The sequence below is a fragment of the Oryctolagus cuniculus genome, chromosome 1 (assembly GCF_964237555.1).
Source record: "Oryctolagus cuniculus chromosome 1, mOryCun1.1, whole genome shotgun sequence".
Classification (NCBI taxonomy): domain Eukaryota; kingdom Metazoa; phylum Chordata; class Mammalia; order Lagomorpha; family Leporidae; genus Oryctolagus; species Oryctolagus cuniculus.
The window spans coordinates 95674157-95698935 of NC_091432.1; the positions used below are offsets into that span (position 1 = coordinate 95674157).

The window sequence follows — 24779 nt, forward strand, 5'->3', positions numbered from 1 at the left end:
GAAGGCCCAAGCACTTGGGCCCCTGTACCCATGTGGGAGACCCCAAAGGCGGCCCTGACTCCTGGCGCTGGATCGCCTCAGCTCCAGCCATTGGCCATTTGGGGAATGAACCAGCACGTGGAAGACCTCTCTCTCTCTCTCTCTCCTACTCTCTGTCTGCAACTCTCTCTCAAATAAATATTTTTTTTAAAAAAGCAGATATTAGAAAAACTTCCATTTTTATTTGATGTACTCAGTATCTCTGCTCAATTTTCACAGAGGACTGATAACTCAAGGCTGATAAATCACTTGTATGAGTCAAAGACTTTCTTCAAATTCTCACTGAAGTATCAGACAGAGAAGGTTGAAAGCACTCAGTTTCTTAAATACTTCTGAATACATCTTGAAATTATTTCCTATATTCTAAATCCTTTCTGGAAAAGCAAAACTTGCAGCCTATTGGCAAGCATGAAGTGGCAGGATAGAGAAATAGCTGTATATGATCAATACATTTATCAAAAGTATTCTGACACGAGATTCAGAAACAATTTAAATATCTTGATAGGAAACATTTCATTTATTTCTCAGTTTCTTACCAGTTTTTTTAGCCTATAATTTCTACAGAATTGATATTAGATCTTTGGATACTGACTTGTAACTGTCCCAGAATAATAATATCTGTCTACTTAGAGTATGTAAAATCAAGTATGTGAAATCCATCATCTGGAATTAATTTAATATCAAGGTATTTACAGCAATTGATATTAAAATCTGATTTTTTTAAAAGAGGAGTGCATGTTGTTAGGAAACTGGCGCAGTTGTAGCCAGGTGGCCACATAGCCCAGCTACCTGAGCTAGGCTCCACCCCCATCCTAATGGGATTTGCTGCTCCTGCTTCTCTTGGCCTCTCTTGGCTTCTCTCCTCTCTCTTCTCCCTCCTCTGTCTCTCTTATAGTCTCCTTCTCTCTTTTTCCTTCGCCGCCCCTTCACTCTGGTCTGTAGAGTGTTCCCCAATAAACCCTTTCCTTTACTCCAGTGTCCGGTGTGCTTTGCAACGGCTAACATTAAGATATAACATTGGTGCTGTGAGTTGGATAGCCTCATATTGGTAATCCAGTGTCCCCCAGTGCTCTGGGGTCCTGGATTTCTGCCGGTCACAAAGCACACCTCCGGAACTCTTTCCAAGCCACCAAATGCTCTGCAATCTCCATCCCCACATCGACCTTCCAAATTTTGAGGTAAGACACAGAACAGGAAGCTCTCACGGCAACTCTACTTGTCTACTGAGTTGTTGTCTACTCTCGTCTACATTTGTCTGAGGCTTTTCTACTCAAGTCTAAGGTCATAGTGCTAGACACCACAACTCCTACTTAAGGCCTTTAGCCTCTATGGACACTGTGTCCAGGCAATAGTGGGTGCGAGTGACAACTCCATCTCTGTTGGCCTCTTTACAGGCAAGGCCCTGGGCTCCAGTGGGCACTTGGGTGACGACCCCGCCTTCTGTTCCCATATTCTCTCACTAGTCAGGATGCGAGGACGCTTGCAATCCACGGATCTGACTCTACAGGTCGCAATGGGAACGTTTCTCTAACTGCGTTCTGTCTGATGGTCCCTCTCAAATTGGCCCCAGCCCTCAAAAAGCGGCCCCTCCATGGTGGCACATTTGGCCCTGAGGGATCGGAAGTCGGAGTAGTTTGACCCTGATAACATCTTATCACTTCTGTGAGCGTTCGGGAAAATGGAAGGAGATTCCATATGTTCAAGCCTTTTCCTATTTTTGAACTAAGCCTTCCCTGTGTACTTCTGGTCTCCAAGATTCGCACTGGGGGCAGAAGCCTGAGCAAAAAATCCTCTCTTCTGCCCCAATCCTGTTCCCACCACTACCACAACCTCCTTATTGCTCCAATCTACAGGCACTGGCTCAGCCACCTCCTGAGGCCTCAGCAGCTGAAGCTCCAGCGCCATTATCCCCCATGCAGCAGATGCGTCCTCACCTCCCCCTCCTGCCGAATTCCAGGGGGCGGGGTCAACCTCTACTCCCACCACCACTGCAATCTCTTCCATCTTCTCTCAAGCCCCTTGCTTATCTATTCCTCAAAGCCATTCTCTGCCCACGTGTACTTCCTCCCTAGCTCCTACCCCCACTCTAAGGATATCTCCCCCTCCCACCTTAGAACCAGTCCTGGCCCAAAGTGTACTATCTCTGTCTTATCGGATTGGGAATGGCAGTCTCCATGGTCTCCAACTGGTCTTTTGTCCCTCTCTTGTCCCAGTCTTACCATAAGAATAGCAAGGGAAGGGTAGTCCCATCCTTTTGGGCTCCCTGCTTATTGAGAAACAAATTAGGTATCCCACCCTTCTGAGGGCTCTTTTGTTTTATCATGAGCAAGCCAGACAGGAAAATCAGATTTCCTCCATGGACCTGGCTCACTGTAATTTTTCTTTAAATCTAGGATACCACTACCTTTGAAACTACTGCTTTGTAAAATGCTGAATGTATTTTGCAATTTATTTTAACAGGTTTCTGGGTAATCAGTACTCAATGAAACAGCAATGGGTAATTAGTACTTGTCTTAGATGAATGCAATTTTAATTTCAATTAAATTCAGATAAAAATATATCAGCATCCTAAGTCATTTAGGTGTAACTGCTAATTTAAATTGGGTAAAACTTTTGTATACTCAACATGTTATAGTCTATAAAAAACTATTTGGGTTAGTTTATAAACTGTGAAAATAGTTCAACACTGTTTAAAGTAACTCAGGCTGAAATTTGATGTGCTACCTTAATCTTACTCTGAAAATTTTTAATGGGTTATTTCAAAATTAAATCAAGGACATTGGCAGATGAAAACACCACAAGTATACTAATCTATTCCTCTTTACTGTAAAATTAAAATCTGATTCTCTGTTAAAGCAATGAATTAAAGTGATATATTCTCTTGATGTCTGTTAAATTCTAATTGTTTAAAAACAGCTGAATTTTTATTAAGAGCTATGGGTTATTTAAATATGTGCTTATTTTCAAACATTTAAATAATTACCTTGTAACAATGATCAAATTTGGTCTATATTATGTTATGATGTTAAAGAATCTTACTTCAACCAGATATTTTGGATTTTGAGCCTTCTTGACATTCTTGACAGGCATTCAAAAAATCAAAAATCAAAGTTTCAAAGAATTTGGACTCTGAAATTTCCAGTAAATTTTGGACTTCGGTTTTTCCAGTTCGGGCCCAACTGAAAAAATCGAAGGACCTATGTCTCTTATCTTGTTGAGACACCAACTAATCAGGCTATTTGGATTATATTAGAAGTACTGTCAAGATGTGAAGTGGTGCTAAATTTTAAGTTTCTATAATATAAAATGGCACTTATACAAATGTCTGAAAATTTAGTCTAATAATCTTGGCTGGCGCCATGGCTCACTAGGCTAATCCTCCGCCTTGCGGCCCCGGCACACTGGGTTCTAGTCCCGGTCGGGGTGCCAGATTCTGTCCTGGTTGCCCCTCTTCCAGGCCAGCTCTCTGCTGTGGCCAGGGAATGCAGTGGAGGATGACCCAAGTGCTTGGGCCCTGCATCCCATGGGAAACCAGGAGAAGCACCTGGCTCCTGTCATCGGATCAGCGTGGTGCGCTGGCTGCAGTGCACTGGCCACGGCGGCCATTGGAGGGTGAACCAACAGCAAAGGAAGACCTTTCTCTCTGTCTCTCTCTCTGTCCACTCTGCCTGTCAAAAAAAAAAAAAGTCTAATATTCTTGTGTTACTAGACATGATGGTTATTTTAATGAGAAAGCCTCAGAGGCCTAAAAGAGTTAAATACTTTGTAAAATCCTACAGATGCTCTCAAAATACTGTGTGAAGTAAGCAAGTGCCTCTTGTTGATTAATGAGTTTATAATTTTAAATGTGGCAACTTAAATTCTTTTGTCACCCACAGTTTTGTATATCAGACTTGCTGCTTATAAAACTACAGCATTGTTCGTTCTGTGTTTAGGTGTCCTCCTATAGGTTCTGATGGAATTTTTCCAGCCACATGTATTATATTTAGTGCTTTTGGATGACTCTGTAACCAGATGAAGCCAATAATATATTAAAGGTACTAACTGTGAGAAAGTATGGTTAGCTGAGGTTACTAAAACAAAAAGCAATTCAAATGAATTGGTAATTTACAAACAGAAGTTAGATTAAAAAAAAAACTATTAAAACTGCTATATTGGTCTATTATGTTATGTTATATGTGTATACATACTGTATGTCTATATGGGAAAATTTAAGAGTTTTATTTTAATTGGCTTATAGATAAAAGATTGCCCATAAATTTAAGCTGCTAAAATTAATCAAAGATACATTTTAATTCGTGTGACCTGAATCTCTGTATCATATGCTTTAAATGTGTTGGTAGAAAAAACTAGAAACATTTTATATGCTTGTGCTGAAATTTGCTGGTTAAACAAGCTACACCATGTTAGATATTTAAGAGATGTTTCCAAATATACGTATTCTTAATATTTATAGAAGGCATTGGACCTTCTGGTAAATGTTTTCGTAAGTTGTTATCTAATGGTTAAAACTGCTTTCTAAGTTTTCATGTGATATTGCTGTTGTCAGTAAGCGATCTGGGACTTGCTCCCCCATTTCTCTATTCTAAGCCCAACTTGTTCTTTCATTTCTCTGTTCTCTTCTAGGTAGGAAACTAATTCTATTATGAAGGAATCTCCAAGATTCAAAATTTGATTTTAGATTTTACAAAAGAGATGGCTAACATTTTTCTGTAATAGCATAGCCAAAATAAGAGCTTAAATTATAATTTCTTAGCTAGATTTACTTCGCCATCAGCAAGGTAAACAGTATACAGGAAAGCCTCCCTTTCAGAACAAAGGGAAAGAAAGTTTTAAAGTGAGAATATAGATTTCCTCATGGGCATTGTCTGCCTCAACATAAACTACTACAGAACATGCCTGTGACTACAGACTTCTAGTTTAGGCCACTGAAGATTAGAGATGGGACTTGAGCACCCCCTTGACTTGCATCCTCTGGTCTGCTTTAACAAAAACCAGGAGGAAAAGAAAGCTAGGCATCAGAAGCAATGGGTAGCAGGCCTATTAATGGCTGTTCTGTACAGTGATCTGCCCTCAAGGAGACCCAACAGGCCAGTCTACTGCAGTAGCTTTCAGTGTGGAAAGCCTGGGCTTCTGCAGAGGTCAGCTTGTGAAGAGCCCTGGCAGCTCTGCCAAGAGTTGGATCACTGGAAATAGACCTGCCCTGGAGTCGAAGGATGCCCAGGTCAGAGCCACAGATCTTATTGGCTCTAAGCCAAAAAGCCCTTCACTTGGCCCAGCTTTCAAAGTGACCACTGCAACTGAGGAAATGGCCAAGTAGTGTCAGTAACATTGCAGGCAGAGCTGTATATTTCCTGTTGGAGTTGCTACTTGCCTTTACCTGGCCAGCTCTCCTCCCAGGCCAGCTAGGTAATGGAAGTCAACAGGGTGCCTTCCCCAAGGAGGTTCACACTCCTGTAGGATGTACCCTATGAAGAGATAGATACGTCTGGACCTAATAATTTACAAGGCTTTAAAGCCCACCTGATTATTATCAAGCCCCTTCTGTCAGGTTCTATTTGCCTCTCAATCAGAAAACTTAATTGTAGCTCAGATAGCACCTTTCTTAGGTTCTCTAATAACAACTCTGTCTTCTGTATCTAGCCCACTTGAGCATCATTCCTTTGTAATCATAGCCTCTACTCTACCACCAATGGCTCTACTCCCAAGCTGTGTGAACTGATGGTCCTCTTCCCCACTTAATGTTGTATGATTGTTCAGAATTTCTCTACAGACAAGCCCCACTACCTGCAAAAGTTAGTGGCCTTTCTCCCAGTCTTGGCTGGAATCAGCTTTAAGCTACATCCATCAAACTTTCCCCACAAGGGTCCAGAGACCCCCTCCATTTCCTCTCTATAAAATCCTCTTATTACCTGGTTAATGCTCTTAGGATCATTGGTTACTGTTCTCACCCTGTCTTTTATACTACAGTGTCTAAGTGTTTATAGCAGGCTATAATGGAACAAACAAAGGCCTTCAACAACCAGGCGGTCAACCAAATGCTGCTACAAAGATTTACTCGGCTCCCCACACAGGAGACAGCGACTTGAGACATCGCCCCATGCCAGCGAAGAGTACATCAACGCCCCATGTCTGCAGGAAGTAGCTCTAAAGACAGATCATCGTCCCTCTACCCCTCTTGGACTTTTGGGACTAATGTAATCCCATACAAACCTTGCTTTATAAAAAACAAAAGGGGGGGATGTTAGGAAACTGGCGCAGTTGTAGCCAGGTGGCCACATGGCCCAGCTACCTGAGCCAGGTCCACCCCCATCCTAATGGGATTCGATGCTCCTGCTTCCCTGCCCACCCTCAGGCAAAGTTTTAAAGGGGCCTGTTCCTGCACACGTGCTCTCTCGGTCCTTCTCTCCCGCGCTCTCTTGGCCTCTCTTGACTTCTCTCCTCTCTCTCCTCCCTCCTCTGTCTGTCTCTCTTATAGTCTCCTTCTCTCTTTTTCCTTCGCCGCCCCTTCACTCTGGTCTGTAGGGTGTTCCCCAATAAACCCTTTCCCTTACTCTGGTGTCCAGTGTGCTTTGCGACGGCTAACATTAAGATGTAACACATGTAATTTTGGAATGTATAACTAAAAGGGCAATACTTTGTAAAAATAGATTTTTAGTAATAGTGCAACTTTATTAATTTAAATGCCCTGAACTTTTATTACATTTTACTCCACTTAAAATTTTTATTTATTTGAAGGCAGTATGTAACAAATGCTGGTGAGTATGTAGAGAAAGTGGAATTCTTAAACACATTTTGTGGGGATATAAATTAGTATAGCCGCTATAGAAAACAGCATGAAGTTTTCATAATAACACTACAATAAGAACAGCTACATGATCCAGTAATCCTACTGCTTGAAATAAATCCAAAAGTCATGAAATCATTGTTATCAAAGACATATCATTTCTCCATGTTTACTGAAGCACTGTACACAATGGACAAGATATGGAATCCATCAAGGTGTTCATCATTAGATGAATACATATAGAGAATGTCATGTAAATATTCACCATAGAATACTATTCAGTCATCAAAGAATGAAATTGTGTCATTTGCAGCAATATCAATAGAACTAGAAGATATCTTCTTGAGTGAAATAATCCAGACACAGCAAGGAAAATGTTGTATGTTCCCTTTTATAAGTGGAAGCTAAAACAAAACAAAGAAACAAAAAGCTTCAATCTGAACACAAAATGTTGAGAACACTGATTCATAGGAATGGGGAGGGGGATAGAGGCAGTTTTGATAATGGTTACCAAATCAGTGTAAGATTGAAAGAATAAGATCCCAGTACTACACAGCATAATGGAGAAATTTTATATTCTACAATACTTAGTAGATATGGTATGACCAAAAAGAAGAAAAAAAGCTCCAACCTTTCAATTAAAAGTAGTGTCAAAGGCAGGGAAATGCTGATTGCCCTGATTTGATCAGTGTACACTGTTATTAAAATATCACACTGTAGCCCATAAATATGTACAATTATTGATAGTAAAATATTTTTAAACAGTGTTACCAGAAACAGATGAATAAGTTTTATCTAAATCTAGGATGTATAGCCTAAAAGATAAACTGTAAGGAGCCATTGAAATTGACATGCAAAAATTATGTGTAGTATCTCAATTACAGATGATCCCTTGTTATGTTCCACTTACAATTTTTTTTTAATTTTTCAATGGTTTGAAAGTAACACTTATTCAGTAGAAATTGTGCTTCACATTTTTAATTTTGATCTTTCCCCATTCCAATACTCTTCTTGTGATGCTGGGCAGCTGCTACAAGCAATGATCCCAGTCAGCTGTGATCACAGGGGGAACAACCAGCGCTCTGCAGTGTTGTGAAGATGGCATGTTTGGTAGGGTAGAGGTAGTAGCCCATTTTTGACAATGATAATTTCAACCTATGACAGATATTTTTAGGACACATGCCTTCATAAATCATGGAGCACCTGTAGTTGCAAATTTTGTATCATTTGATGACATCAATATCTTAAATTTCTCAATGAGTAAATTTCAGAAATATATTTTGAAACTTGAGTGGGGGGCGATTAGGGTTTCAAATATTATTTGATTTGTCAAAGATTATTCATTAATTCATTCAACAAAACCTTATTTATTTATTTGTAATGATATAGTATATTAGAGTTTACTGATACAACAATAAATAAACATTTAATATTAAAATAAAAGACACACACAGACAGAAAATAAGCAATGAGAGACACAGAGATCTCCTACCCACTGTTTCACTCCCCAGATAGTAGCAGTAGCCCAGGCTGAAGCTGGGAACTGGAAATTCAGTGTGGATCTGCCATGTCGGTGGCAGAGGTCCAACTGTTTGGGCCATTACCTGCTTTATCCATGGTGTGCATTGGTGGAAAGCTGAACTTGAACCTAGGCACTCCTATATGCGATATGAATGTCCCAAGACACATTGCTATGCCTAATGTCAGCTCCATTGTTCATATTCTAATCACATTTAAATGATGAAAACAGGCTTCTCGCCTTGCCATTATGTGTTGGATTTTTCCTTGGTTAACACATTACAGTTCTGGAAACTCAAGTTCTCCTCAAATAAGAAAAAAAAGATTTTACTTACTTTGTTAATCTCACAAATCATCTCTCAGTGTCCAGTCTAATAAAGCTTGGGGCTGATCATTTCTTAATTTAGAAAGGTTAAGTTTATGCTATAAACTTTAATAAATATACACTATTCCTAACTTCATAGATGATATCTTTTAAATGAATTATAAATTAGTTTTAACTGAACTGCAGTAGTCATGTAATAATTTAGGTGGTAATTATGTAGCTTATAGAAGGTACAGCCGTGTAATTTTACTCAATTTTGGACACATTTGCATATACATCAGAGAAAAGTTAATAAAATGAACTGAAAACTTTTTTTTAACTTTTGAGCATCTTTGACCTTGAAAGAAGAAGGCTAAAATTATTGGTAAAAATTGGGTTTGGAACTATATTATCTACAGATTTCAATTATATATGCCACCCCCTAGGAAACAGAAAGCTGGTTATATTAACTTGTTGTATTATCTTCAGTCCAGAAGCTTTCACTGACAAGGCTGAGCTTATCTCTTACTCGTGGATTTTTTAGCAAAAAGACTTCATGCATCAAACTCCTCGTTTCAACACTGCTATCTGTCTCCCTTTTCTCTTTTTCTCTTCTCCCCAAACTTTCATTTTATTCTTGCTGTCCATTTCCAGGTCTTCTTGAAGAGAACTAAAACCTCACTATCACTGTCTACCACATATAATGTGGAAGCAAAACATAATATTTAATTTTAAAATATTAACTATTTAAAATATTAACTATTGTTGTTTTATCACATAGTACTCCACACAGAATGTTTGTGTTTGTCTATAAAACTCTGTTTTGCATATTTACATTCAAATGTTATCTTAGAATCTTAGAATCCTGCACTTCAGAATCATAAAACAATGTCACTTGCTATCTGTCTAGGAAAATCGAAAGAATGGATTCTCAATTAAAGTTCAAAAATGACAAGCATATTTCTATACCACAGAAATTATGATACTGATGAGAGAAGACTTTTTTGGAGGTCTTAGAAAGTTAATGTTTTATTTAATACCTGTGGGCTTCCATTATCCAGAATATATTTTCCTGTTTTGATTTTTATTCACTGCTCCCTTCCTCACATATCAGGATGTAAGCCATGCATTTGTGGTCTTAAATTCTAAAAGCAGCTGAAATATTAAGGCAGACTTTCCTTGCTTTTGTGACACATGCAGGCGGTTCAGCATTCTTGGAACAACAAACAAGGAAATCGGTGCATTTATACAAATGCAAAGACAGTGGTGACTTGGCAGGGGAAATGAAATGGAACAAATATGCCTTAGGGCCACTTTAAACAAGAGATTAAGAAATGGAACCTAAGCGAATAGGGGAGAGAACTGATGTTTACTCTGTCACAAACATCAAGCAGTACCTTGTCTCCAATGCTCTTAAAAGGTTATTTTAGTAACCAAAGGCATTCTTAATAAACCTACACTCCTATCTGTGGGGTGAGTTTCTTTAGAAATATACTGATGCCGGATTAATAATTTCTTTAATTTCACAAATATTAATCACACATTGTGGGGAGCAACTCGGACTAGACTAAGTTACTGGAATTAAGACTTATTCTATGCATCTGCTCTCCCACAATATGGTGCTGGGAGAGGAGGAAACAGCTTCTACGCAGCTGCCTCTTGCCAACTTGAGTGATGACCTCCAGGAGCTGATCCTGCTCCTGATTGGAGGAGAGCAGCGTACTCGGCGTGTGGGCAGCCGAGTTGGGATTGGCGGAAGAGGACTATAAAGGAGGAGAGAGACAACATGCACCAGGAACATCTATCTGAAGGAACACCTGTGCAGCCCCCAAGAGAGCCGGCCGGCGGTGTGCCGCTCCCCCGCGGAAGCGGGGAAAGTGGCTAGGGGGAACCGCCCTTCCACGGAGGTGGAAGGGTCGGTAGTCAACCCGGGAAGAACCAGCAGCAAACCCGGGGAGGGCCGAGCAGACAAAAGAACAGCGCAGGGTCCTGTGTCATTCCTCCACGAAGACGGGGAGCGACAACACATCTAAAAGTGTGTGTGGGACACTGCCAAGTGCTGGAGTTACAGCATGAACAATCTCTAAAACAGTGATTCTCAACCCTGGCTGCTTCTAAGGACTGATTTCAGAGGAGTCATAAAATTACATGAAGACCCCTGCCCACCCCCAGAGATCCTGCATCAATGTGTCTGTTGGGGTCTTGACAACTGTGATTTTCTACGTTCTCCCAGTAATTTTTAAAAACTCAGCCAGAGTTGAGACCCTTAGGAGGTCCTGGAATCTCATATCTCCTTTGAGAAAACACAAAGGAACAATAACAATAAAAGCGTACTTGGAAAAGGTCTTGAAAATAATTTTAGTTTGGCACAAAATTTTTTTGGAATCTATGCATAATAGGGGTCTTTAAAATGGCATGGAGGCCGGCGCCGCGGCTCACTAGGCTAATCCTCCGCCTAGCGGCGCCGGCACACCGGGTTCTAGTCCCGGTTGGGGCGCCGGATTCTGTCCCGGTTGCCCCTCTTCCAGGCCAGCCCTCTGCTGTGGCCAGGGAGTGCAGTGGAGGATGGCCCAGGTGCTTGGGCCCTGCACCCCATGGGAGACCAGGAAAAGCACCTGGCTCCTGGCTCCTGCCATCGGATCAGTGCGGTGCGCCGGCCGCAGCGCGCCGGCCGCGGCGGCCATTGGAGGGTGAACCAACGGCAAAGGAAGACCTTTCTCTCTGTCTCTCTCTCTCACTGTCCACTCTGCCTGTCAAAAAATAAAAAAATAAAAAAAAATGGCATGGAAATGTATTTTATAAAGAAACTGTGCATTGATTTAAAACATGTTCTACACCAAAATGAAGTTACCTGTTCATCCAAGTCTCCATGGACTTTTTGAAGTATACTCTTGTAGTAGAACAGACTGTGCTGTGATGTCCCAAGTACTCCTAACTTTGCTTAAGGGAGGGATGCATCTCAGGTAAATAAAGGACAAGGAATGCATATTTCAGACTTCAAAGAAGTTGCAGCTGACCAACCATTCCCGAACAACTAAAAGTGCCAGAGATCTAGATGGTACCACCAACAAGCCATATCTCAGCTAAACACTTCACATCAATGATGCGATGCCTGACAAGACAGGTAGTGAGAATATTAATGGTGACAAAAATCATCAAATGAAGCAAGAATAGCAATGATAAATTATAGTTTTATTCAGTAAGAGGTGATTAAGTGTTATTTGTCTATTAATTAGAGACGTTATGAATTCAAATAAACTGTTTCATTGCAAGAGCCTATCACTCAGACGTATGACTAGGATACTAATATTTTAGGAGTTCGATTAAATATTATGTTTACCTCATGACTGTCTGCTTCTTTCTCCATCCTTACTAATTTCCTGAAAATTCCAATTGAACATGTTCTCTCAAATACCTCCAAACTACCCCAGCCAGGCTTACATCCTTTCTCCCTTGGATCATATATCTCCAAAGTACATGAGCCTTTGGCAAATTGTTCACCTCCACAGACTTGTCTTGCCTCCTGTATAAAATTCAGGATAATAATGGATCAGAACCAGTCCAGATGATTTTATAAGGTCTCTTCTGGCTCCAAGGTACAACAGCTTTTTGATTGGTTCAAGCCTTGCTTAATGCCATACATATAACATAGTTTGGGCAAAACTATGAAATTTGAAAATTCCTTAATAATGGACTGACAATAATCATCTGATTTTAGTGAATTATATAGACCACATTGCTAACCCTTACTTATTACCATTAACACTCCTATCTGCTTTTGAAAAATCCCTAATTTTTTGTTTCTTACCTTTTGACTTGCGATCATGGTATGACCTGCCTCGATAATGAGGGGTGTCCAAGTACAAGTTCTCAAGATCTTCTTGCCATGACTCTGGATTGAAATGCTTAAGCAGATCTTCCACAGTATCAAATTCTGCAATTGTTTTGTCCAAAGCATCCGCAGTGAGAGTGGGATCCGTTACTGATGGATTGTGATAGGATACCCCCTAAGAATAACATACAGCTCATTGTACTCAGAAGTCCATTGCTATCAAATACAACAGTCACACAACTTTATAGACAAACAGGCATCTGATAAGATACCATATATCTAAATACAATGGGAGAGTCATTTAGTATTGTCTTGCCATATCCTTAAGTAGGAGCAATTTATTTGTAACATATAGTCATTCACTTTTTTTTTGCAAACCAAAGTCAGAGAGAGTATAAAATTTCCAGTTCATTTGAACTGTAATGATTTGAAAAATACATAGGCTAGATGTAAATAGAAAAATTAAGTCATCCAGTTTTCTGGTTCAAAGTCACAAATTAGCCATGCCAACAAATAATGGTGAGAATTAAAATTACAAACTCCTTTCATGCAAGACTTGACATTTTATTCCATAACTCCATGTTTAGCCTTGAGGTTCCCCCTTTACAGGTCACCTAGCATTGCAGATGCTGTGTGAACAGTGTTTGAATCCATTCTGGAAACATTCTGACAATATTTGGCACTGTAACCATCCTATTTACTGACAACAGGATAATAAGCCATGAAACTGGCTCTCTCAACTTAAGAGTAGAAGATTCACATGGGAAGTATATTATAGAAAATGAAAGCTGTAGTTTGATAGTGATCCAAGTTGCCATCAAAATATTCTCAAAATATACTCTTTAAATGAGGAACACAACGTCATTGAAAGTCTGAAAGGGATTATGTGTTTTGTGGAATGAACCCTTGCACAAGGTTTCCAAGTATTTATTTCTCTAACCCTTGTACAATCTAGAGGTAAATGAGCCATGAGTAAAACATCTCTGTAAAAATTCATGACCCATTAACAACCAAATAGAGAGCATATAGCCTCAAATGATTTCTAAATGTTTTGAAAGAAACTACCAAATAAGTAAAGATCCCCTAAGGGCAAATATCTCCTATCACTATGGGAAAGTGGAAATTAATGAAAAGTTGTTCTCTTGAAACTTAACTGCAGTATCCTATTGAGAAATAATATGATCTCTAGAGTCACAGACAGCAAAGCCTACAACTCAGATTCTTACTCCTAGGCAACATTTTCTCTCTTTAACCATCGAATGTCTAAAGGTCAAGAATTGTTTAGATGACCACTTGCTCTCAGAAGAATGGTCTGTCTTCAGCAAAACCAAGGTGGGTAAAGTCAGTACTCTACCACTGGTATAACTTGGGAGCAGTTTTCTTTTTTAAAAAAAGATTTATTTATTTATTTGAAAGGCAGAGTTACAGAGAGAGAGGGAGGGTGAAAGGAGAGAGAGATTGATCTTCCATCTGCTGGTTCACTCCCCATATAGCCACAATGGCCAGGCTGAAGCCAGGAGTCAGCAGCTTCTTTTGAGTCTCCCACATGCGTGGCAGGGGCCCAGGTACTTCAGACATCTTTTGTGGCTCTTCCAGTGCATTATCAGGAAGTTGGATCAGAAGTGGTGCAGCAGGGACATGAACTGGTGCCCATATAGGGTGCTGGCATCAAAGGCAGTGGCTTAATCTGCTATGCCACAATGCCGGCCCCAGGAGCAGTTATCAAATACGTCTTGTAAGGTAAAGGAAGTTGAAGAAGACAGGGGTTGGAGAGTAGGGTGGAGACATGAGACCAGGCAGGTCTTATTTTTTTCCTCTCCCTTCCCTTAGAGAAAGCACATATCAAATTTTCTGTCAGCTCTGTCAAAGTAAGTAGACACCTCATCTTGGACAGAACTTTGCCTGTCATGCTACTTTCAACATCTGCTTATGAGCTCACGTTAGATTCTGCACTGGTAGGTCCAGGCAATGCCAATCATTTATCAGAGGCATTTTTGTCATATATTACTGAAGAGATGAGGGATTTATTAAAAGTTCAAGCCAAGTTGAAGACACATCTCAGTCATCTCATCGATGTGGTAGGCTCTCATCTAAGAACATCCCATCTGCTTTTCTGATTTTGATAGGCCAGTTTTTTAAATGTATGTGTGTGTCTGCACCCACATGTGCATATGCATCTGACACGAGCAGAACTCTCACTGAAGCACTTTATTCCTATATTTCACATCTCGTTTGGTGTCACATGACAGTAGTGGATAAAACCTCTAATTCAGTACTGTAATTCCAAATCCCCATTCATTTTGTATCATCTTGGATAATCTATAGTCTATTTGGCTCATAGTTATCAGATGATTTACAATTAGCCTTGCATTGCAACACTATGGGTCTAAGATTAAAAGAAAAATCAAATTAGTTGATTAAGTTAGGAACATGGCAGCATATGAATTAAAATGAAAATCAATTCAAATTAAAATGTTTCTCTCTTTGTTGAAATAATAGCAGGAGTATTGGCCGGCGCTGTGGCTCACTAGGCTAATCCTCCACCTTGCGGTGCCGGTACACCGGGTTCTAGTCCCAGTTGGGGCGCCGGATTCTGTCCCGATTGCCCCTCTTCCAGGCCAGCTCTCTGCTGTGGCCAGGGAGTGCAGTGGAGGATGGCCCAAGTGCTTGGGCCCTGCACCCCATGGGAGACCAGGAGAAGCACCTGGCTCCTGCCATCAGATCAGTGCAGTATGCCGGCCGCAACGCGCCGGCCGCGGCAGCCATTGGAGGGTGAACCAATGGCAAAGGAAGACCTTTCTCTCTGTCTCTCTCTCACTGTCCACTCTGCCTGTCAAAAAAAAAAAAAAAAAAAAAACAACACAATAGCAGGAGTATTAATCATGTCATGCCCACACAATTGAAAGCTTCTGGGTCATGAGGACTTTCTGGGGAGGATCTTAACAGCGTCCAGGGTGCACTGGTACCCAGATACCTCTTCAAGGCAAAGCTGTTGGGGGGCTCTTTGTTGCTAAGTTCGAGGGGGAAATTGACTCTCTAAACAGTAGGCTGAAGAGCAAATTCCAACCATAGGTTAAATGTGAAGTTGTCTTTAGCCATGAACTTTACTGCTGCTTGCAAAAGACTTAGGGCAGTTGATAGAAACAAAGACGATGGTTAAAAACATATTTTTGAGTTATTAGGTGACCTAGTAAACCACAAAAATTTTCTTGTCCTTGAAGTAGACAATTGAAAAATATTTTCACAAGAAAGAACTGGGTGTACCTCCTGCTGATACACTATAAATCTGACCTCACGTGGCTTTTGTTACACATTTATAAAAACATCAATTCTAAAGTTAACTAAATTACTTTTAAATGGTAATAATTTGTGATAAAAAATGCTCCAAAAACTTTACAGTGCTTTCAAATAAATAAAGTGTAGCTTGTTTGGTAGTTAATGTTAGGCCCAATGGGCTTTGATCTTAGAAGGTTCTTAAAAAACCCAATGTGAGAAAAACAAGTAGGTTGGAGGCTTGCTAGAAGGGTAAGCAGTACCTCAACTAAAAACTCAAATCAGAAGAGTCTCCAGATCTCTCTAGATAGTTGCAGGGTTGGAGAACCTTTTTCTACCAAGAGCCATTTGGACATTTATAATATCATGTGTGGGCCATACAAAATAATCAACTTAAAATTTAGTCTGCTACAGATTTATTGAAGTTCAAGTGCCATCTGCCTTGGCAGGGCCAGACCAACTGATTCTGTGGGCCTTCCATGGTGTGACACTCCCCAACCCATGAAGGGAACAGACAATCCCTTTATTCAAAAGACCTGGATTGCTTCTAATCAGCAAAAGGGTCCTTTAAGGCTTGTAATTCTGCATTTGGGGAAAGGATGATGATACAGCCCTGAACCGTCATGCATAAGACACTTGAGGGGCCAGAAGCTCCCGTGATACCTAGTCCAGGTTGCAAAAGTCTACACTGAGTTGTCATCATCAGGCAGCTGGCTGTCTCCCCAGCACTGAGCCTGAACACTTCCTCGGGATGCTTTTATTTAGATACCCACACAACTGACAAGGAAGCCCTTCCCCAGGCCAGGCTCAGAACATGCATGCTACACTGCCAAAAGTAAGCAAAACTCTCTTAACATGATGTTGCAGCCCTCACTCATCGCTCACTGTTCTAGTTCAGTAGCCACTCCTGGTGAATGAAATGACCCCAGAATCTATAGGTGAGGAAATTCCAACATATAAGAAAATGAAAAAGTATCCCCCAGAGGACAAAAGAGAGCATGTCACTTTTGGGGGAAAAAAGTCAACTCTGACTGAGCCACACAAACCCCTTTGAGAACCATGGACCAGCTTTCCCATCCCCTGACCTTTTTGTGAACAAGCGCATTTAGTATCTCATATTTTATTGCTACATAAGAACTACACAGAGGATTGGTGAAAACAAGGTCTGCTGTTTCTGTGCCAACTAGATAAGGAGATGGTATACTGAGAAATGACTAAATTTGGAGAAGAAACTTGGGGCACCAGGCATTACAGCTTCAGAACGAGTTGTTTCAAGCCAAGTCAAATAGAATACTGTATAAGCCCGATTTGCATTTAATCTATCTTACTGTAAACACTGAGATTTTTTTCAACTCTGAAAAGACCCTTGAAAATTCAAAGGTTAACAGCTTCCCCTAGAATATTCAGAGAGCAATTCTGAAATTGCCCACTTGAGCTTGGGCCATGGATTCTCTTTGATACACTTGATATGTTTGGACAGTCTTTTTATCGAAATGTTCTGGTTTGAAGCTGACACATATTTAAGTCGTTGTCTATTCCTGAGTTTCTACAATAAGATACTGAACATTCCTGGAAATGTCTCCAAGAAGAAAAAAGGTTGTCAGAGGTAAGCAATTTTAATCCTAATGAAAGGGAGGAATACATCCTGCTTGAGACCAGGCTTTTGGGGAGCCAAAGGTCCTTAATGCAGCTCAAGTCCTTCTGGGGTTGACCTTAGCCATTCTATCAGTTTCTTTCACTGGCTACGGAATAATAAATTACTTACTGAGATAGAGCTTGTGACTGATTCCCAGTTGGTCTCTGAGGCTGCTGCAGGCTGGAAATCTTCCTAGAAGGCAAAGAAACATCCATATGACTCAGTTAAACCTCTCTTCAATTCATTATTTGCAGTTTAAACATCTCAACCTTCTGAACCTTCTTCCAACTAAGTGACAACAGAAATAGGGCTACATTCCTGCTGGGCAGGTCATCATTTGTCTCAAGCAGCTCTCCTCAAGAACTTTTCTGATTAAACACACGGAAAGCTGTGTTAACATTTTACTATAAGTACTAGTCAAATGCATACAGGCAGAAGTTCAAATTTTAGCTCTTCTATCTACTGGTTGTGTGATCTTAGCTGACCTATTTAACCTCTCCAAGCATTCCCTTCCTAATCTGTAAAAGGATGGTAGAGAATACTTAGATTACAAACTTACCTGAATGAATAGTGAAATTACAAATGGTACTAAATTAGGCAATTAATAAGGAGTAATGATATTGACTATCACTATTGATGTTCATTTGGTTTAAACTAAGTATTATGTTCAGTCTTACCTGCTGAGTTAGTCACCAATATTGGTGATCAGTCCAAACATAAATTCGTTTCCAAAGGGTTGTTGCTGATTCTACCAGCAAATGTCAGGAAGAAAGGCAGAGGGAAGAACATGTGGGAGCGACAACATAAAATCCACTTGAGGAAGTGATCAATTTCAGTTCACAATTGATCATAATGAAAGGACTAAGAGTCAAAGGGAGCACATAAACAAGTCTAGTACCTGCTAACACTAACCGATAGAATAAAGGGGAGAGTGATCCAACATGGGAAGTGAGATACCCAGCAGACTCATAGAATGGCAGATGTCCTAAATAGCACTCTGGCCTCAGAATCAGCCCTAAAGGCATTCGGATCTGGCTGAAAAGCCCATGAGAGTATTTCAGGCATGGAAAGCCAAGACACTCTGGCTAAAGATCTCTGTGAGTGAGATCTCAGTGGAAAGAACAGGTCTTCAAAGAAGGAGGTACCTTTCTCTGAAGGGAGGAAAGAACCTCCACTTTGACTATGACCTTGTCTAAACAAGACAAGAATCGGAGTACTCAGAGGGCTTCCATAGCCTTGGGAACTCATGACTGGAGCATAGGGAGATTACTGATGCCGTAGACAGGAGTGTCAATTGGTAAAGTCAACAACAGGAGTCACTGTGCACTTACTCCTCATGTAGGATCTCTGTCCTTAATGTGCTGTGCATTGAGATTTAATGCTATAACGAGTACTCAAACAATATATTTCACTTTGTGTTTCTATGGGGGTGCAAACTGTTGAAATCTTTACTTAATGCATACTAAACTGATCCTTTGTAAAAAAAAAAAAAATTATCAACTCCCAACTTGACTCTCACTGGGATTAAACATGACAATAGGTCGGATTTGATTTCATCATCATTTAAAAAAAAATCATCTATTATTCCTCACTTTATGTTTCTGTGTGGGAGCAAACTGTTGAAATCCTTACTTAATGTATACTAAGCTGATCTTCTGTATATTAAGATAATCGAAAATGAATCTTGATGTGAATGGAAGGGGAGAGGGAGTGGGAAAGGGGAGGGCTGTGGGTGGGAGGGACGGTATGGGGGGGAAGCCATTGTAACCCATAAATCGTACTTTGGAAATTTATATTCATTAAAGAAAAGTTAAAAAAAAAATCCACTTGAGGAGAGAAGGGAGAGAACAGTCCTGAGAAAGCTACCTCTGACAAGCCGGAAAGGATTTATGGTCTCAATGTGCCTCAAAGAGAAATATCTCTTAAAAGGTACATTTATCTCCCCTTTGTATGTGACTTTCAGGTTAATTACCTCAGAACCAGTAAGCTTAGAACACATAATGTAAAGGAAGGCCAACTCTACCATCTTTACATGTCGCAGATAGATGGCTTCTTGACTCTGCTGTGATAAATCTCCCTGGTGAATTTCTCCCAGCCTGACAAGGCAGTCAGAAATGTATTGAGATGAGGCTGAGAAATATTCAGCCACTCAAGCCTGACAGTTTATTGACCCAGGTGTACATACTGAGTGAGAGCTAAGTATCAAGTCAAAATTTAATTAACATTTTGGAGAGCTAGAAGTGCATTTGTCGATTGTTCTTGATGAGACTGGTTACATATACATGTGCTAACAAAAATTTTAGCTATTTCCAAAAAGAGTACCGAGTCAGTTGAGGAGCTCAAAGAATGAACATACACTTAAAATTGGCAAGCTGTCACTATTCTAATCTTAACAACAGGGAAGACAGTAAAGAAACAGAAAATGTAGTCTCCATACTATTCAAAACAGAATATTCTTCCAAGAAAAGGACACTGAATTCCCTCAGCAGAAAAATGTTTGGAAACAATGAAGGTTGGCATGTAAAGGAGTCTTCATAATCAAGTAAAAAGATGAGGTAGGACCAAATCAGTGGTTTCTCCAGGCCTTGATGAAACTGTTGGTGGGAAGACATGTGCCAAGTAAGATAATGACCCAAGCAATGCTCTCAGATCACACAATTTTTGCTTTTTACTTATGTAATATTTTTCACCACATAGTATGTAATGTTTTCTAAAATGAAAGCATCATGAGGAAGCTTGAAAGGACCCCCATCCTCAAGGAGTTCAAAGTGTAAACATATAAATTAACAGATGCAATAAATTCAAAAATTGCTCTGATACAGCTAATCAGATTACCATTGACAGCAGTAGACAAGTAAACCTGAAAATAAAGTGCCTCTGAAAAACTTAACATGGGAAGTTGATTTTTTATTGAACTCTTGGCAGATAAGTAGATGTTTATTGCAAGGTATGTAGTATAGAAGACTCAAAGGAAAAGAAATGCTTAGTGAGTGGAAATTATGCAGGAAATGGTACAAGTTGTTGGGCATAGTCAGTGAGTCATGTTTAGGGTGCTGGTATAATATACAGATAGAGATGTCCAAGAAGTTTTCTACATGGAAATGGACCTCACCAGAGGTACCTCAATGTGAAATATAGATTTGGACATTATCAACACAAAAATGTAACTAAGGCAAATAATGGATTATATTGATCATGTGTTGTAGAAATAATTTTAGGATTATCTAGTCCAATCTCTCCATTTTAACAATTAGAAAACTTGTTCTCAGAGAGTGAAGTGATGGGGCCTATGTGATATAACTATCCTATATCAAAGCTAGGACCATCAGAGCTATTTCCTAAGTGGAAATTGTGCAGTAATTTTTTGCTAATGGCTTGTATAATGCTTACCTTGGGGAAAAAGACGGAACAGTGTCCAAAAGGGGGAGTTAACAACATCAGGAAAGGCATAAAGCAGAATATTGGTAGATCGTTCTATGAGGACATTCTCTTAGGTGTTAGTTATTTATATCTGATACCTATACCTGCTAAGTTCTGTGATTATACTTTTTTCTTCCATAGATATATAGTAAATTTTTTATTAAGCTTTTAAAGTATAAAGGGCTTCTCATTTATAAGCACCTAGATGAGTGTTACACAAAGAACTTTTAACTTTCTCACTGGGCTACAGTAGGAAGCCAGTTAGAAACATTAATAGGAACAAATAATAAAGAATTTCATTTTCTTAGATAAAACATAATTTCATCTTCTCTTAGCAACATGAACAATTAGACATTTAAGAGAAACCAACTTTCTTTTATGATACTTAAAAAGTCTGCTGTTGTTTATAGATGAGATATTTAAAATGAACTCATAAAAGGGAACAATATCCCTTATAAAAATAAAACACTGAACCTCCAAAGTTTTGGTCCAGAAGGGGAAATCTCAGCATAGGGAAGACCATGATAACTTCACCGACTAATTAGAGATTTCAAATGTTTTATTTAAATAGCTTAGTATGCATTGATTGTTGGCTCATATGAGAAAAGTATTATAGACTAGAAAGCTAGATAGCTATGTAAGGAAAAATGGAATTTGAAGGTATGTTTATTTGGTGCAAAATTTTAAATTCATACAAAAATTTTTCATGATATGTGTGGGGAGCAACTCGGACTAGACTAAGTTACTGGAATTAAGACTTATTCTATGCATCTGCTCTCCCACAATATGGCGCTGGGAGAGGAGGTAACAGCTTCTACACAGCTGCCTCCAGTTCAACCAATAAGCAGCAGGACCTGCTCCTGATTGGAGGAGAGCAGCGTACTCGGCGTGTGGGTAGCAGAGTTGGGATTGGTGGAAGGACTATAAAGGAGGAGAGAGACAACATGCACCAGGAACATCTAAGGGGAACACCTGTGCAGCCCCCGAGAGAGCCGGCCGGCGGTGTGCCGCTCCCCCGCGGAAGTGGGGAAAGTGGCAGGGGGAACCGCCCTTCCACGGAGGTGGAAGGGACGGTAGCCAACCCGGGAAGAACCAGCAGCAAACCCGGGGAGGGCCGAGCAGACAAAAGAACAGCGCAGGGTCCTGTGTCATTCCTCCACGAAGACGGGAGCGACATAATGGTGCCGTGACTCGGATAAGGAAGCCTAGGCAGGGTTTAGTGTCGTTCCTCCACGAAGAGGGGGAGCGACAGATATGCATTTTCCAAGACCTTTCATACATTCATACATTCTGCATCATAACCACCCCCATCTAAGATACTAACAAGTCTCTCAACTGCATATTTTTTTTTTTTCCACAGGCAGAGTGGACAGTGAGAGAGAGAGACAGAGAGAAAGGTCTTCCTTTTGCCATTGGTTCACCCTTCAATGGCCGCCGCGGCCAGCGCGCTGCGGCCGGCGCACCGCGCTGATCCGATGGCAGGAGCCAGGTACTTATCCTGGTCTCCCATGGGGTGCAGGGCCCAAGTACTTGGGCCATCCTCCACTGCACTCCCTGGACACAAAGCATAGAGCTGGCCTGGAAGAGGGGCAACCGGGACAGAATCCGGTGCCCCGCCCGGGACTAGAAAACCCGGTGTGCAGGCGCCGCAAAGCGCAGGATTAGCCTAGTGAGCCGCGGCGCCGGCCTCTCAACTGCATATTAACTTTCTTCCTTGAGTCCACATTCTGTGTAGCAGTCAATTGTCAATCCAATCACTTCTGTTATTTGCTTAAAACCCTCCAAAAGGAAAGATCTGATCACTATTTATCCCTATGACCTTATCTTATGGTGTTACTCTCTGATTCATACTCTGATTATACTCTCTGACTCCCACCAGCTCCATTTCTGCTACACTGACCTTCTTAGTCTTTCACACAAACCTCCAAGCTTCTTCTCCCCTTGGGTTTAATGTGATGTTATTCCCTCTGTCCAGATGCACTTTCTGGAACTGCCCCAGTGGCTGCTCCTCATCATTTATTCCTTAAGTATCAGATCTCTAACAAAATTTCCTGTGCACTCTATTTACAATACTCTTACGTATCACCTATCTACTTCATCACTCTATCTAGTTGACTGGCTTAACTAGAATATTTTAAAGTAATTTTCTGAAATGATTCTGTTTGTTTTATGCTGAACATCTCTTTCCCAACTAGAAAGTGTGCTTCAGAATGGTAGGGATCTTTTTAATTTGCTCTCTATTTCATGTTTCTCAATGAGTTTTCCACACACAATCCATTTTTTCTAGCTCCCGGTAGAAACTTAGGAATGGTCAATAGTTTATACCCACAGTTCCTTCTGATTAGTTAGTATCCATGTCATCCTTTTGTTATATAGTTTCAATATCATCTTTCTGTGAGCCCCAGCTCATGAAGACAAACTAATTTTTCATGGGTGCTCTTAGGATAACAGTGCTTTCTCTTTCCATTACTTTCAGGAAAGCTAAAACAGAACAAACAGTGAATAATCATTTAAAATGTCCAAAAAACCATCCCAGTTTACAAAGAACACATTTTCGTTCGATATAACAAGCTCTCATATGTGCTTTAAAAGATTTGTCCTATTCTTCTGAGAAGAAATAACTCTTTGTTAGCTCCAGGAAGTTAGTGCACATTCGGTTGTTGCTTTCCTTACCTCCTGCTCCTAAACTGTAGCATCTTCAGTCCTAAAATAAAGGAGCTGGTATCTTTGTTACTTTGTTGCATCAGTTCACAAAGGGGATCTTTGCACTTTGCTGCTCTTGGTGACTTACTATACACCTGAGGTCATCTAGGGTGTCCAAGGAAGCTCTTTGAAGCTCAGTAAGTACAATGAATCATTCATTCAACATACACCAAAAAATTACCAGGGTCAGAACTAGAATCTAATCACTTACTGTGTGTTTCTTAGTCATATGCTCTTTCCAACCCAGTAAATACTGTCATATACCATTCTATAATTACAGGCATCTTCATCTGCATTGTCTTAATCTAATCAGAATTAAGATGTCATTAAAACATATTAATTACATATATTAAACTCAGGTTCATGATTATATTTTGGCAGTGAAATTCATTACTTGACATTTTAAAATAAAATTCACTCCCTCACTTAATGCATTTTAGTATTTGGAAACGTTTTGAAAACATAGATATGATTCTTAGATCTTCCCTTTTAAATAGCTTAGTATGCATAATTTGTTGGCTCATATGAGAAAAGTGTTATAGACTAGAAAGGCTAGGTAACTTTGTAAGAATAAACTTTTAAAAACCTGAAAATACAGATAAAATATTTATATAAGGGCAGTGTGGGTGAGATATTTCTAAGCATGAATGCTAAGTCAGATAACACAAAAATTGGCACACTACATATACAAAATGTTGTATAAATGCCAAAGAAATCAAAATTAAAAATTTAAAGCACAATGACAATCCAGTAAACACACTTGTAACATAGCAGATAAATAGCATCCTTAAGATGAAATTAACTAGTATAAATCAAAATGTTATAAGTATGTTCCATATCATACCACTGTTCAAGAAAAATGTACAGTTATATGACTGAAGTAAGACTGAATATATATTCACAAAATATTGATATTGGTTAGCACTGAGTGATATATTAGTTGTATTTTCTTGCTTTTGCTTATTTATATGCTCTAAAGCTTTTATAATAAATACCTGGCATTAATAATAAAATGGTAAATTTCCAAAATAATAATGGAAAAGGAAAAGTAGATTGGGGTGAGGGTGATCATTTTCCCATAAAGCCTTATTATTACAACATTATATTATTTATTGACCATTTTTAGTTATGTATGGCCTGGTGGAACATAAAAATAGTATATAAATGCTACTTATCAATTATAAATTTGAAAATTGTCCAAAGACAAAGAGACTTCTAGAATGATCATATCTGACCCCACCTAAAACATGGCTAATGCAGTGCAAAC

General features: G+C 39.8%; 1 protein-coding gene across 5 annotated transcripts in view; it reads right to left on the reverse strand.

Moving 5' to 3' along the window:
- PDGFD (platelet derived growth factor D) overlaps window positions 1-24779 on the reverse strand; it is a 272794-nt gene that overhangs the window by 37331 nt on the left and 210684 nt on the right. For 4 of the 5 annotated variants that reach the window (XM_002708534.5, XM_051854143.2, XM_051853657.2 and 1 more), the window contains 2 exon segments: window positions 17519-17581; window positions 12457-12655 (listed from right to left, as the gene is read on the reverse strand). In XM_002708534.5, the coding sequence (XP_002708580.1) occupies window positions 12457-12655; window positions 17519-17581 (262 nt within the window). 5 annotated transcript variants of the gene reach the window in all.